The following is a 14,959-nucleotide window of genomic DNA, read 5'->3' as shown; positions in this document are numbered from 1 at the left end:
AACATGTTGCTATGGAAAGAGTATAGGCTTTTGTGTCACGCAGTCCTTACATTTGAATCTGGACTCATCCATTTACCAGCTCTGTCCGTGGCTACTTGGCTCTGGGAGCTTCCATGTCTTGAACTGTAAGGTGGACTTGATAATGTCCACTGCCCCATTTCTCATGAGGATTAAACGAGGTAACATAATGAGAAAGTTCCTAGTTCACAGCCTCTTCCACTGGATGGGCTCATCACTCCTCTTCCTTTCCATACCTTCTTCTGTACAACAGAGACCAAAGTGTTCCTAGTTTTTCCTCAGTTTTAACAGTAGGGTTCAGCTTATAACGGCACCTAATGCTTTACAGTAGTTATGTGACATGGGACAATTTACTTACTGTCTCTGAGCCTGTTAGCTCATTGATGGCATGGAAATAATTACCTATTACATAGTGCTGTAAGTGCTAAATTAAACGAGATCATGTATATATGCCAAGTCATAATGTCTGGCACAGAGTGGGCACTCAATGACTGATTGGTATTGATACTGTATGGACATATCTTGAAGGCAGCCTTCTTTCTGCCATCTTCTTGAGCACCACAGCTTCCTTTGACTTTTCCTTTGCTGGCATCATTTTTTCTCTCCACTCACTGACTGGAGGGATTTTTCTAAGCTCTGTCCTTCCGTTTTACATCTTTTACTTTTCCTTGGAAGTTTCATCCACTTCCGAGGCTTCAGCTACCACTTTTAGATGGCTACTGTCTACATTTTTTCTGAGCTCCAGATGGGTACATCCAGTTTTCTGTTTGTTAGTACTTGGATGCCCAAAGGAATCTTGAACTCAAAATATACAAAACTATAGTTATTATCCTTCCCACTTCCTTCCTCAAAACTGTTTTTCCAGTAGGTCCTCTCAACTCTACTTCTGTGCTATCTCTAGGTTCTGTTTCCTCCTTTCCACTTTTTAATACAGGCCCAAGTACATTGTACTTTCAGGACTATATCCCTATAGCAGAGGGCAGTTCCTTCTTCTAGATCTTCCCGCTGCCGGTAAATAATATCAACAACAAAACTATAATAACAAGACAGTGTGACCAGTAAGAAAAAGTACCTTGACAACAGTCATTTGTTGGGCGTACAAGATGTTAGGCACTATCATACCACCCTAAGCCCTGGGTGAGGTGGGACCTTGCCCTGGGCTCATGTTGTAGAGGCCCCGTTCTCCTCCTCCTCGGGGCTAAGGGAACATTCCCACCCAGAGCCTACCCTGCACCCTCAGCTCATGCTCTGAGTACTTGAGACTTAAGAGTTCCCTACTGAGATTATGCTGAGCCTCCTTCTAGAAACAGCATGCAGGCCCTTTCCCCACCTCTAGGCTTGAGGCCTGGCCACAGGGCAGCTGTTTGCATGGGTTGTGGTCTGAGATTTGCCTGCAGTCTAGGATGTCCATACCTGGGCCCACGAGACCTCTCCTGGGGCAGGACAGATCCAGGGGTTGGAAGAGAAGGGGGTTGGCCCAGGCGTCTTCAGGAGTGCTGAGAAGGTTAGGCTGGGAATCAGCAGTGTTTCTAATGTAGCGTCCTATCAATCATTGCAATACTTCTCAAGGTAGATAATGTTACTTCTGTATTTTGAGATGAATAAAACGAGACTTGAAGAGGTTGAAAACTTAGTGCACAGGTTGTAATGGGCAGAGCCTAAATTTGACCCAAATTAGTTTGACTCCAAAATTGTTTTCCATGATATTTGTACTTTTTATCCATTTCCCACATTGTAGCCAGAGTTCCATTTTGTATAGAAAATGTCTGAGGTCACCTTATTCCCTTGATTAAACATCTTTTATTAGCTCTTCATTTTCAGCTGGCTCGAGCCCAGTCTCCCTGGCCTTGCACGTGAGGCCTTTCAAAACCTGGTTCAAATCTACTTTGTCAAACTCATTTCTCACCAGTCTTCCCACCATGACTTATTGGGTCATAACTGTACTTGGGCTGTTCCATGAATCCACGCTGCGTTTGCACTCACAGTCTCAGCTGGGTATGTCCTTTCCCTCTTCCTCACCTGGCTGACCAAGTCCCATACTGTCCCCTCCTTTTTCAGGGCCCAATGAGTATCACCTTGTGCATGAAGACATTTGACTTTTTCCAGATAGGCTCTCTCCTGCCCCTATTATATACTTCTGTAGTTGTGTATACCTTAATACAAGTGCTCATTACTTTGTACCTGTGTTATCTCCCTTAGACAGTGGGTTCCTTGTGGACAGGAACTCTGTCTCATTCATCATTATGCCTAATACTTCATACAGAGCCTGGATGTCTAGTAGGCTACATAAATATTAAAATAAAAAATCTTTTTATTACTGAACAACTTACATACTTCTCAGAGATAGATTATTAGCCATTGAGGAATACAAATTTGAGTTCTGACATTTGTGTTGATTTGCTAATAGACTGGTTTTACAGGCGTTTTGACATCGTAACTGGAAATTTCTGTCTCACAGAAAAATGTAACTTTACATTTAATCCTACCGTTTTGCTGTCATGACATTTAAGTGGTGAGAAGTCATTATAATAAATGTATACACACCATTTGTGAGCTTTAATAAGCCAGTGAGTTCTGAATAGAATGTAAAGAAATCACAGTTTTGTCTCAAAGGGATTAGTTTTTTGTTTTTTTTTTTAACATGGTCACTGATTCTTTGACACACCTCTAACTGAGAGATGGGGTCTATATCCCCTCTCTTTGAGTCTGGTTGGGCTTGTGACTATGTGACAGAAGTGATTTTTTTTTTTTTAGATGTTGGGGGTAGGTGTTTAGTAATTTATTTATTTATTTTTGCTGTGTTAGGTCTTCGTTTCTGTGCGAGGGCTTTCTCTAGTTGTGGCAAGCTGGGGCCACTCTTCATCGCGGTGTGCGGGCCTTTCACTATCGCGGCCTCTCTTGTTGCGGAGCACAGGCTCCAGACGTGCAGGCTAAGTAATTGAGGCTCATGGGCCTAGTTGCTCCGCGGCATGTGGGATCTTCCCAGACCAGGGCTTGAACCCGTGTCCCCTGCATTAGCAGGCAGATTCTCAACCACTGCGCCACCAGGGAAGCCCTAGTTTTTGTTTCTTAAGTTACCTGTTTTTGGTTATATAGGTGTTTCTGAATGATGTTTATTGCATAGACTTACTGTTTTTCAACAGGTAACTACCATTTGCATAAAGTTATCAGCACATAAAAAAGATGATGTTGTGGTATGGCTTATTTTCTCTTCTTCCCTAAGATTTGAGTATTAGAGTTAGAAATCTTATTTGTTCTAGTGCTTTCTCCCTAATTGCCCCTCCGCGACAGAGATTCTGGGCAGAGTCTCGCCTCTAGATTGCCTGTCAGAGCATTTTCATCGTGAAAAAAATCAGTAAGTAACAAAATGCCTGTGGTTCCATGTTAGAGGGCAGGGCAGTTCCCATAGGCATGTTTCATTCTGTTAGCATGTTCACACTGTAAACCTGAAAGCTTGATTGGAAGAAAACATGCCATAGAAAGAAGCAAAATTAATTTAAGCATACTGATTTCAGATACATGTGACTTTGGTAATTATATCAATACTTGAGGGTCATAAGCAAGCCTGTTTTCAGCCACAAAGGTTTTGGGGAGAAGAAAGAATTCAGTAAGTGTTTGAAAGATGCTAAGGAAATGTCTTTGGGGAAAGAGAAACTATTCCAGGAATATTGTCCAGCTTTTGATAAAGTGGGAAGGGTAGTGACTTGATGAAGAGATGAAGTTGGCACAGGAAATTCAGGAAGGATGAGATTGAAGCCGTTACTGGAAACACGGCCTTTGAGGATTCTAGGCGAAAGCTTTGAAGGAAAGGGGGTGTGTGTTTATGCACATACAGGAGAGGGCTAGCCTCCTTTCTTCTCTATTTCTAAAGGTAATATATTTTATTATTGAAAGATTTAAAAATGTTGAAACATGTAAATAATGAAACCAAAACCATGCAGTTCCCAAAAGACTGAGATATATTCCAGAGGGGTTTTGAGGAATTTCTTTCCAGCCTCAGTCCCTTTTTCCTCCACTCACTTGTGTGTGTATATAACTTTTTAATTCAAGTGTAGGACCATGGTATGGTATATTTTCTACATTGTATTCTCATTTTAAATTTCTTCGACATAACATTTTCAAAGCATTCTCCTGTGTTAATAAAAACTTTTCAAGATACTTTAAATTATTGTATGTTATTCCATTTCAGAGATGTACCAGAATTTATTTAACCTTCTTTACATTATAAATAAAACTACAGATAAATCTCTGCACGTGATACTTTGCTATATCTCTGATTTCTTTAGAAAAGGTTCATACAATAGAAAATCCTAGGTCAAAGCATACTAATATTTTTAATCTCTTGAGATACATTGACAAATTGTTTTTGATGACAGAATTAAAGAGTAAAATCTTTCCATGGTGCCACAGGAAGTGGTTATGTGAGGAACTGATAAGTGTGTTGATGGAGGTGAGGAGGGGTTTATAAGTGGAAAAATGTAAAAGTTCATGCGTGGATGATTGATGTGGGAGATAAAGTGAGGAAGTGTAAGGATGGATGGATGATGGACAGAAAGGAGTTTCTTTGTGAAGCGTGCTTCACGGTCTTGCTGTGTGTGAAATGCTTAACCAGGTCTTGGAACAGGTGTGAGAGTGACAAATGGTAACCATTCACGTCACATGATGTTAAGGAGCTTGAGTTCAGGGGTCCAGCGCTGCTCCAGCCCTTGTCCAGGAGTGACTGGTCCTCTCTCCCTTTCACTTCCCTCATCAGTAAATGTCGATAACATTCGTCCTTCCTCGTTGGGTTGGTGTGCAGCTTAGATGAAATTGTGTGCCTAGGCCCTTAGCCTGGTGTGTGGCACACTAAGGCTTTAACAATTGGCACTTCCCTTGTATCAGTTAGTTATCCTCTGGTTGAAAGTGACAGAACACTCCATCCAAAGAGAAAAGCCAGTATGTTGTGTCCAACACAGAGTGTTGTATCCGATGGAATGGGAATGCCACTTGATTTGGTCTTTTTTTTTTTTTTTTTTTTACCGGACTTGTTTATTTTTATAAGCTCAACCAATCTTTAAATGGCCTTTATGTTAACACTTCTTAGGCATTTTCCACTTATTTATTTGTTCGTTTGTTTACTCATTCAGAAGGTGAATGTACACATTTACACTTGTCCCTATCTTGAAAAGGAATGATGTCTGTTTTCCTCTTTTTTTTTTTTTTTTTTGCGGTACGCGGACCTCTCACTGTTGTGGCCTCTCCCGTTGTGGAGCACAGGCTCCGGACGCGCAGGCTCAGTGGCCATGACTCACGGGCCCAGCCGCTCCGCGGCATGTGGGATCTTCCCGGATTGGGGCACGAACCCGTGTTCCCTGCATCGGCAGGCGGACTCTCAACCACTGCGCCACCAGGGAAGCCCTTCCTCTGTTCTTTACTCAGTGCCATGTGCAGTGCCCCAGACATAATAGATGCTCAGTAGTTGTTAAAAAAAAAATTCAGGAACAACCTCCTTATGATTAATATGGACTTTATTTTCTTTTTTTGTCCTCTAGGGGGAAAAAAAAAGAAAACCTTTAGTGTTTTTCCCCCAATTACATAGAATTTATGTCTTTTGGTAGAAGTAGTAGTATTGATAATTCTAGATTGCAGGTGAAAATACCACGCCACCTTTAATTTTTTTCAAAGATAAATAAGCTATGGGGATATAATGTACAGCATGGTGACTATAACAATACTACATTATATATTTGAAAGTTGCTAAGACAATAGAACTTCAAAGTTCTCATCACAAGAAAAAAAATTGTAACTATGTGAGGTGATCCTTGTTAACTAAACGTATTGGGGTCGTTATTTTGCAGTATAAACATATATCAAATCATTTTGTTGTACACTTTAAACTTCTACAATGTTATATGTAACTTACATGTCTCAATAAGTCATTGGAAAAAATTTTTTTCAAAATGAAAAAAAATTTACTCTTATAAATTAGCTTCTTGACCTATTGTGTTTTATATTTTTTAAATACTGCAAGAATATTAAAATGAAAAAGATAAACCCATTTCCCTATTACAGTAGTATACCAAAATGTTTTCATATTTATGTTGCTTTCTATTCTTTTACGGCTTATTTTTTAATTACACATGTCAAATAGCAAAGATAAAAATCTAGATAGTATTTACAAATTTTCAGGTGATTGATAACCTACTAAATTGTCTGCAGTTGTCCTCTCAGTACAAAAACCTATTAGCATAGTGAGGCCCATCAGGTAAATGGAGGTTTACTTTATAAACAAGAAGTGTACATATAATTGCTAAAAAGGACACTTGGACTGTTGATGTAAGTGCCAAGAAGAAAATGAGTTCCATATTTAATATTTTCTATGTGTATGTGCAGATTCACTCACCTTTTTGAGCTGAACAGGAGAAGAAAATACTGTGATGTTAACTTGTGAGGAGCCAGTGACTTTGTGGCTTTTTGAATATTTTCTTCAGATTATATCAGTATATTCTAGAGTTATTATATAAAAATTAATGCAAAAAGAAAGTATAAATAGAAAGAAAATGAAAGATCCCCCATGCCACTCCCTGGACATACCCATGGTCAGCATTCAGCCCAGCTCTCTTCTTAGGTAGTGCCCTAATTGATTTTCATTGTTGTGTGTCTCTCTGTACTGTTTGGATTTTGTAATGTACATGTATGCCTTTTATAATGAAATATAATAAAAGTATATTTTGAGGGAAACTATGAGCATAACCATATTATATTATTTAGGATTCTTTTCTAAAAAATTTTTATTGAAGTATAGTTGATTTACAATGTCGTGTTAGTTTCAGGTACACAGCAAAGTGATTCGGTTATACATATATATGTATATCCTTTTTCAGACTCTTTTTCCGTACAGGTTATTACAAGATATTGAGTATAGTTTCCTGTGCTGTACAGTAGGACCTTGTTGGTTATCTATTTAGGATTCTTTTTAACAGAGTGAATCATGTAAAATGATGAATATTCAACCCTTTCTGATGTACAGAAAATGGCAGTTTCATATGTTCTACTTAATAATCGCAGTAGGCATGCTAAGGCATCTCGAAATCCTGCAGGAGAAATGGGATTTTATGTTGTTCACAGTTGTATCCCTAAGACCTAGAACAGTTCCTGAAGGATGAACCTAATCTTCGTTGCGAAATATAGAGGTTACTGATGAAGATAATTTCATAAAAATAGGAGTGAAAATAGAAAGAAAATGGAAACATTTTAACTGCACTGCAGAGAAAATCAATTAAGGAAACAATTCAGTTCCAGTTGGCTCAGTGAATTGGCTCTCGCGAAAGCTTAGTCAATGAAAATTCATCAGTGTTGATGCAAACTGTTTAAAGCATCGGTATTCATAAACACAAATAATATCCCAAGTGTCACAACAAGGGGCTGAAAAACCTTCTGTACTCAAACTAGGAAAGGTCATGATTACTAGGAAAAGTGATGGCTGTCCTTGAACCCAGCAGCTAGATCCAAAGCTGCATTTATCCCATTCATCCAAACTGTATATACCTTTCCATAACTACATTCATAACTGCATTCCAACTGTCAAATGTAACACATTTCTTCATGAACGACCCCTCACAGTAAGATAATTTACATTACTTATTTGATGTCTGTCCCCATTCTTTTCAACGGGTGGACATCTGAATTGCTGTTTGTAAAGCAGGGTGCCGTATGCCACAGTTGGTGGGGAGCTGCCGGCTGGCGGAGGCCAGAGAACGGGTTTTGAAGACAGATGGTCTAAATTTAAACCACAGCTCTGTCATTTACAAACATGTGGCCTTGGACAGGTAATCTAGTCCCTCTTAGTTTGTTTTGTCAACAGTTAAATCTCTACATAATAAAATAGTAAATATGACGGTGTGAACACGGTACTTGGGACATACAGGCCGCTGATATGCAGTCAGAGCCATGGTTATTATGTGAAGGAATCTGGACAGTTACTGAATAAATGGCTTAGATCATAGAATCCTAGAAGTAGACAGTATAAGCAGACCTCAGAAATCTCAGGCATCTTGGTGCTTCGTCCCATGTAGTGCATCAAAGAGGAAGCAGCTTAAAATTCAGAAACAGGTTTGGTTTAACGTGAAGTTCATTTTTGTGCTCATTATTGAAAGGTAATTTTTGGTACGTCCTATCTGTTCCCCCATTCACCCATTTTAATATCCCTTTGTCCATGGTTATCTTCCAGCCCAATAAAGCTTGTCTGTGAACCATGACAACACAGTTAAGGAGAGAGACTCAGTCTCCTTGACACAACCAGACACTGTCACGGGATAATGTCTTCCTCATGCATGTGCAGAGCTGCTAATTATTCTTCTTTAAGAAATAATGACATGCCAAGGCATGAAACCCGGGGCCACTGTCCACATTTAATTAGGCAAGAGTGATCTTGCACATGCTCGTGCATAAAAAATAATCGCTTGATGTAACTGAATGTTGGTTTTGGTATGCCCTTTCCCCAATTAGGCATCATCTAGCAAGATCAAAAGATGATTTATTCCAAGATGGTCTGTGCAGAGGGGACTGAGTGTGTGCCACGTTGCATCTTCATTATAAATTTCATCCTGAGACTCAATTAGCAGGCCTGTTATTCTCTTTTATTAAAATCACTTTAAAAAATTAAGGCAGCAGGGTTTTTATGGTACCACAGAGCAAGCAGTGAAATCAATTGTGCCCCACGTGTGTTCGTTTCATGTCGAAGTCGTGATCTGAGGCTCATGACACTCATCTGGGGGCCTGCTGGGGCTGAGGCGCTGAGAGACATTGGATCCTGAGGAGGGTTGGTCGTCCCTCTCACCTCCTACACACACGCAGCCACACGCACACACACAGCCACACGCACGCACACGCACACAGCCACACACATGCACACACGGCCACACACACACAGCCACACACACACACACAGCCACCTCTCTGCTTTAGGGCTCAGTGTAATATCACTTCAAAGCTTTTCATCCTAGTGGAACCTTGAGCCCAGCCAGGGAACATGGCCCACTTCTCTTACACAGACACAGAGGTTTCTGCCATGTTGGGCAGGTCCTTTCTCCGGAAAGCAGGGGCTCTTAACTTGGGATCTATGTGGAGTTAGGGCTTGAGGGGGCCTGTGAATCCCCTGAAATTACTTGCATGCTCCTCTAGGAAGAAGATCTTTTTGTGTTCATGATCTAAAAAAGCTTAAGAAACAACTATTCTAGCTTTGCTCTGATCTTTTGACACCAAAGGGTGTTGGAAGAAACTTGGTCTTGGGAGTGAGACGGATTTCCATTTGAATTGTCTCCGATAGATTTCAGCCGTGTAACATTGGGCAGGCTGTGAACCCTCTCTGAATCTCCATTTTCTCAACTGTAGAACAAGGTAGGAGTGCCTATTTTAAGGTTACAGTGACTGGTAGACTAAATAGCGAAATAACAAGTAATTTCTATTCCCTTTTCATCCCATGAATAAAATGAAAGCAAGTATCTGTTCTGTCTTGTTCCGTGTTGGGTCTTTGCAAGCATCCATGACGGTCCCTTGCACACAGCAGGCACTCAAGTGTTGTTTGCATGGATGGCTGGAGTGCCTTGGTTTAGTACCCAGGTGAAGTCTGTCAGTCTGCTTCCTCGAAGCACTGATTTTCTAAGAGAAATCTGTCTTGCTAAGACCCTCCCAGGACATGTGCTCTATGTCCTTTGCAAAATCTTTCTGGATACTATGACAAGATGAGATAGACCTTGTTATCCTGTACTGAAAATCATGGTCTTTGCTGGGCCTTTGTCTATATCAGGGCTGGGCAACTAGCCTGTAGGCCAAATCTGGCGTGTTGCCTGTTTTTGTAAATAAAGTCTTCTGGTTTTTTTAAATGAATTTATTTATTCATTTATTTAGTTTTGGCTGTGTTGGGTCTTTGTTGCTGAGCACGGGCTTCTCATCGCGGTGGCTTCTCTTTCTGCGGAGCACAGGCTCTGGGCGCACGGACTTCAGTAGTTGTGGCATATGGGCTCAGTAGTTGTGGCTCATGGGCTCTAGAGTGCTGGCTCAGTAGTTGTGGCACATGGGCTTAGTTGCTCCACGGCATGTGGGATCTTCTTGGACCAGGGCTTGAACTCGTGTCCCCTGCTCTGGCAGGCGGATTCTTAACCACTGTGCCACCAGGGAAGTCCTGTAAATAAAGTTTTATTGGAATGTAGCCAGGCTCATGGATTTACCTGTTGTCTCTGACTGCTTTTGTGCTATAGCAGCGTTGAGCACAGAGACTGTACGGTCTTCAAAGCCTAAAATATTTTTTGTCTACCTCTTTATGGAAAAAGTTTTCCAACCCCTGATATATATTTTCTGTACTCTTTACTATAACCCTGCAGCATTGGTCTTAAGATGCTCTTGTAATGGATTGGGAAGCTAAGATTTTTTTTTAAATGTTTACTTATTTGGCTGTGTTGGGTCTTTGTTGCTGCGCTTAGGCTTTCTCTAGTTGTGGAGAGCTGGGGCTACCCTTTGTTGCAGTGCGGTGGCTTCTCTTGTTGCGGAGCACGGGCTGTAGGCGCACGGACTTCAGTAGTTGTGGCACACGGGCTCAGTAGTTGTGGCTTGCGGGCTCTAGAGTGCAGGCTCAGTAGTTGTGGCACATGGGCTTAGTTGCTCCGCGGCATGTGGGATCTTCCCAGCCCAGGGATCAAACCCGTGTCCCCTGCATTGGCAGGCAGATTCTTAACCCCACTGCGCCTCCAGGGAAGTCCAGGAAGCTAAGATTCAACAGAGTTAAGTATATTAACTGAGATTGAACAATTTATAATTGTTAGGGTTTGAATCCAGGTCTGTGTGATTCCACAGCCCATAGTCCTTCCACTAAATGGTGATACCTTGCAATTAAACCCAAACCTAGCTGAACCAATTACATCTTCCAGTCCTTCCTGGTGACCACGACTGGCATGGGGAACAGTTCAGTGATGTCCCCTGGAATCATGGTGGGACCTGGTAGTCCTGGCATTTGTCAGCCATCTGTTTCCGGTCTGCAATAGAAATTGTGTGAATGTAGAAGTAGGTAAGAGAGTGGAATGAGGATTTCAAGGACTGGTACTGTCAGCGGCAGAGCAGTGAGAGCATGCTGTTGTTTATCTGCAAACATAATGCTGCTCCCTAAGGGTCGGGGGTTCAGCATTCCAGGAAGGTCCTTGTTGCTGCTGAATGTGGCATCCACTCTCGCTTGGTGCCTTGGATGACAAATGTGTAATACGTGTGCATTTTCAGCACACAGCCACTCAGCAGAGAATTTCACTGGCCCAGGCTATGAGACTGTTAAGAGTTTGGGACATCGACACTTGCTCACTACCATCATGCCCTCATTGGCTGATCTGACTCCAAAAACTGGAGATGAAAGTTCTTTCCCAGTGAATTAAGCCTGGTGGAAATTGGATTGTTTCAAGGGTTTCCAGATGAAGTTCTATGGCTCTTCTGTTAATTCCTCCATCAGCCCATTATTGCTAATTCTCACTTGACTTTCACCCTTCCAATTAATTTTTCTAAGCTTGTAAACTGGTTATGATTAAATAAAAGAATCAAAATTGGGAAAATTAGCTATTCCTGCTTTAACTGACTGCATAGCAGTGTTTGCCTTGAAACTGAGAGAAACTGACGATAACCGTAACAGCGACAAAATTATAGCCATCCAACTGGAAGTAACACAGTTGGGTAATTTATCCACCTGTCAAAGGATGTACTAATGAAAAATGGCTGTAGTGTGAATCAATTTTCATATAAAAGTGGGGTATTGTAACTTGGGGATAGAAGAATTAGGAGGGCTTAATGCTCTTTCCGATCGTCTGGTTTCGTTCTTCGTGGCCAGCGTTAGGGGGAGTGTCTGGTACTCTCTCAGTCTGTCATGGAGCTGCTGATGGAGGATTCCATGGAAAAGCTGCAGGTGCACAGGAAGGAATCAGAGCTATAACTAACTTTCTGTTTCACTGTGTTCTGCAACAGTGACCCTTGTTCCTCCAACGACTACTGTAGTCTTACCCTGTGGCTTTTCTACCCTCTAAAGTCGATGAATCTTTCCGTTTATGCTGAAAATATAAAACAGATAAAAATGGGGCTGCTCTGGTTTAAGCGAGGGTGGAGGAACCTGGTGAAACGAAGTAACATTTCATTTGTTGTGCCAGTGTAACTCTGTGGGGAAATAATGGGTTGATTAAAATTCTTGATCTATTGTTTAATTATTTAGAGTGAATGCTTCTTACCGAAAAATAGATTTCTCTTTGTAGCCTTTTTGGTTTATTCCTAACATATTTTAGGGCCCAGTTATTTTTTTCTTAAGCTTCAAAATACACATAGTTCTCAAGCCATTTTTTTTGTCTTTCACTTGACGCCAGGTACTTCTCATGGATCATAGCTGTTGATGGTTTGTTTGTATTTCTGTCTTGGAAACATGTTTATATGGAATCTAAAAAAAAAGAAATGGTTCTGAAGAACCTGGGGGCAGGACAGGAATAAAGCCGCAGACATAGAGAATGGACTAGAGGCACGGGGAGGGGGAAGGATAAGCTGGGACGAAGTGAGAGTGGCATGGACTTATATACACTACCAAATGTAAAATAGATAGCTAGTGGGAAGCAGCTGCATAGCACAGGGAGATCAGCTCCGTGCTTTGTGACCACCTAGAGGGCTGGGATAGGGAGGGTGGGAGGGAGATGCAAGAGGGAGGAGATATGGGGATATGTGTATATGTATAGCTGGTTCACTTTGTTCTGCAGCAGAAACTAACACACCATTGTAAAGCAATTTTACTCCAATAAAGATGTTAAAAAAAAAAAAAAAGAATTCATCACAGGGACTTCCCTGGTGGCACAGTGGTTAAGAATCCACCTGCCAATGCAGGGGAAATGGGTTCAATCCCTGGTCCAGGAAGATTCCACATGCTGTGGAGCAACTAAGCCTGTGCTCCACAACTACTGAGCCTGCGCTTTAGAGTCTGTGAGCCACAACTACAGAGCCCGTATGCCACAACTACTAAGCCCACGTGCCACAACTACTGAACCCCGCGTGCTCTAGGGCCTACGTGTGGAAACTACTCAGGCTGTGGGCTGCAACTACTGAAGCCCTCCCACCTAGGGCCTGTGCTCCGTGACAAGAGAAGCCACTTCAATGAGAAGCCCCCTCTCGCCACATCTAGAGAAAGCCTGAGCAGCAACAAAGACCCAGCCCAGCCAAAAATAAAATAAATAAAAAAATAAAAATAATCCATCACAAAACTTAGGTCTCCCTGATGGAGACTGAAGGGCAAATTCATAAATTATAAGTGATTATTGAACAGTTTGAATTGGGGAAGAAATTGACAAGTGCATCAAATTTCAGTTTATATCCATGAGGCAGAGTAGTGGTGGTGATGCCCTCATTTGCCAGGTCGGGGAGAGGAATGAGCAAGGCATAGAAATCTAAATAAACAGTGTTTTCTAGAGTTATACACCCCAGGTGTACTGAGTACAGGCAATTATATTACTTCTGGAAAGAGCAGGGCGTGTTCATGGACTGGGAAGGGACTTACCATGTGATGATTAGTTCACCAAAACAGTTGTTTGAGAGTACTTGTGTATGTTTTCTCTGTAGCCATCCTAAGAGAGTGAGCTGCTGATATGCTGTTTTTTATTTTTTTTTGGTCGCACAGCGCGGCTTGAGGAATCTTAGTTCCCCGACCAGGGATCGAACCCCCTGCAGTGGAAGTGTGGAGTCTTAACCACTGGACCACCAGGGAATTCCCATGATATGCTATGATTTCTGCAGAGCTTTTTTTTTTTTTTTTGGCTGTGTTTTTAAAAATCCATGTGCAGTTTCATTATTGGTCATAGTTTTGTGTACGTGTGTGGCGGCATTTGGGGGTGGGTGTACATAAGGCTTGGATCACTTGACTGCCAGCGTTGCTGAGCTCACATGTTGTCCTTATTTATGTGTTTGCCAGGGAGAAATGCCTGCTGCCTCTCCAGTTGGCTTTGGAATCCAAGAATGTGAAGCTGGCCCAACATGCCTTGGCAGGGATACAGGTATGGCTCTGAGTGCAGCAGGATGACAGAAATTGACAGACCACTTTGGCGTTGAAAGAGCAAATAGTTAACATTCTAAATACTAGCTGTTTAAAGACCCAGACAAAAATTTGATTGAACTGAGTAATAACCAGAGAAGATAACAGGATTTTCTTGTATTTACCAGCATTTCTCTGTGTACAGCATTATCTTGCTAAACATTTGTTGTTCAGACACTGACTCATGGAGACTCAGCTAAGCCCACACAAAAATGAAATGGTTTTTGTGACACCAAACTTTTAACAGAGTAAGGGCTCCCAAGAGAGATGCTTCCAGTTCTATACCAACTCAAATCTTATATGCATTCAAGTTCTCTGGGTCTGTGTCACGAGCAGTGATGGTAAGCTGGAAAGAGTTTGTTTTGTTTTCTGTTCTACAGTTAGGTTGACGAATGGATTAATGTGTTTTGTTTCCAGAACAAGATTGGGAAGAAGAAAGAAATTTTGTGTAGTCAGAAAAGTCAGATTGCACAAATGCATTTCCTGCTCTGAGCATTTGTTCATTTTGTTTTACATCGTACATAATAGGTCTAATTCCAAAGGTGCAAAGTTGTTGGCTGTATAGATACATTGACTTCTTCAGTGGTTTGGTATGTGAATGACAAGTACTGTGCAGTTCAAGCCTACGGGGTATTCTTGCAGCCTGACCAGGGATTGGTGGCATTTGTTGGATGTCTTCTCACATTACTGTTTCATCGTTAGCTCTTTAAGTTCAGAGAGGTCTCTAATACCTTTAGAGAAATAAATATGAAAGAGTAAGAAAATTACAACTCTTTTTTCCCCTAGAAGATTGGAATTAGAGGATGTATATCTCAATATGCAATAGCATTAGAAATTCTTAAACATTAAAAAAATTTTTAAACAAACAATGAA

At 41.4% G+C, this 14,959-nt stretch overlaps 1 protein-coding gene across 1 annotated transcript in view; it reads left to right on the top strand.

Annotated features, from left to right (window-relative positions):
- Positions 1-14,959, top strand: part of ARFGEF3 (ARFGEF family member 3) — a gene marked incomplete at both ends in the record, with an annotated part of 181,862 nt that overhangs the window by 29,548 nt on the left and 137,355 nt on the right. Inside the window, one exon of the mRNA XM_082855540.1 lies at positions 13,967-14,048. Within this exon, the coding sequence (XP_082711666.1) occupies positions 13,967-14,048 (82 nt within the window). The remainder of the gene's footprint in view (positions 1-13,966; positions 14,049-14,959) is intronic.

Source organism: Leucopleurus acutus (genome assembly GCF_964270905.1).
Source record: "Leucopleurus acutus genome assembly, chromosome: 15".
Taxonomy (NCBI): domain Eukaryota; kingdom Metazoa; phylum Chordata; class Mammalia; order Artiodactyla; family Delphinidae; genus Leucopleurus; species Leucopleurus acutus.
This window is presented reverse-complemented; position numbering and strand designations above follow the sequence as displayed.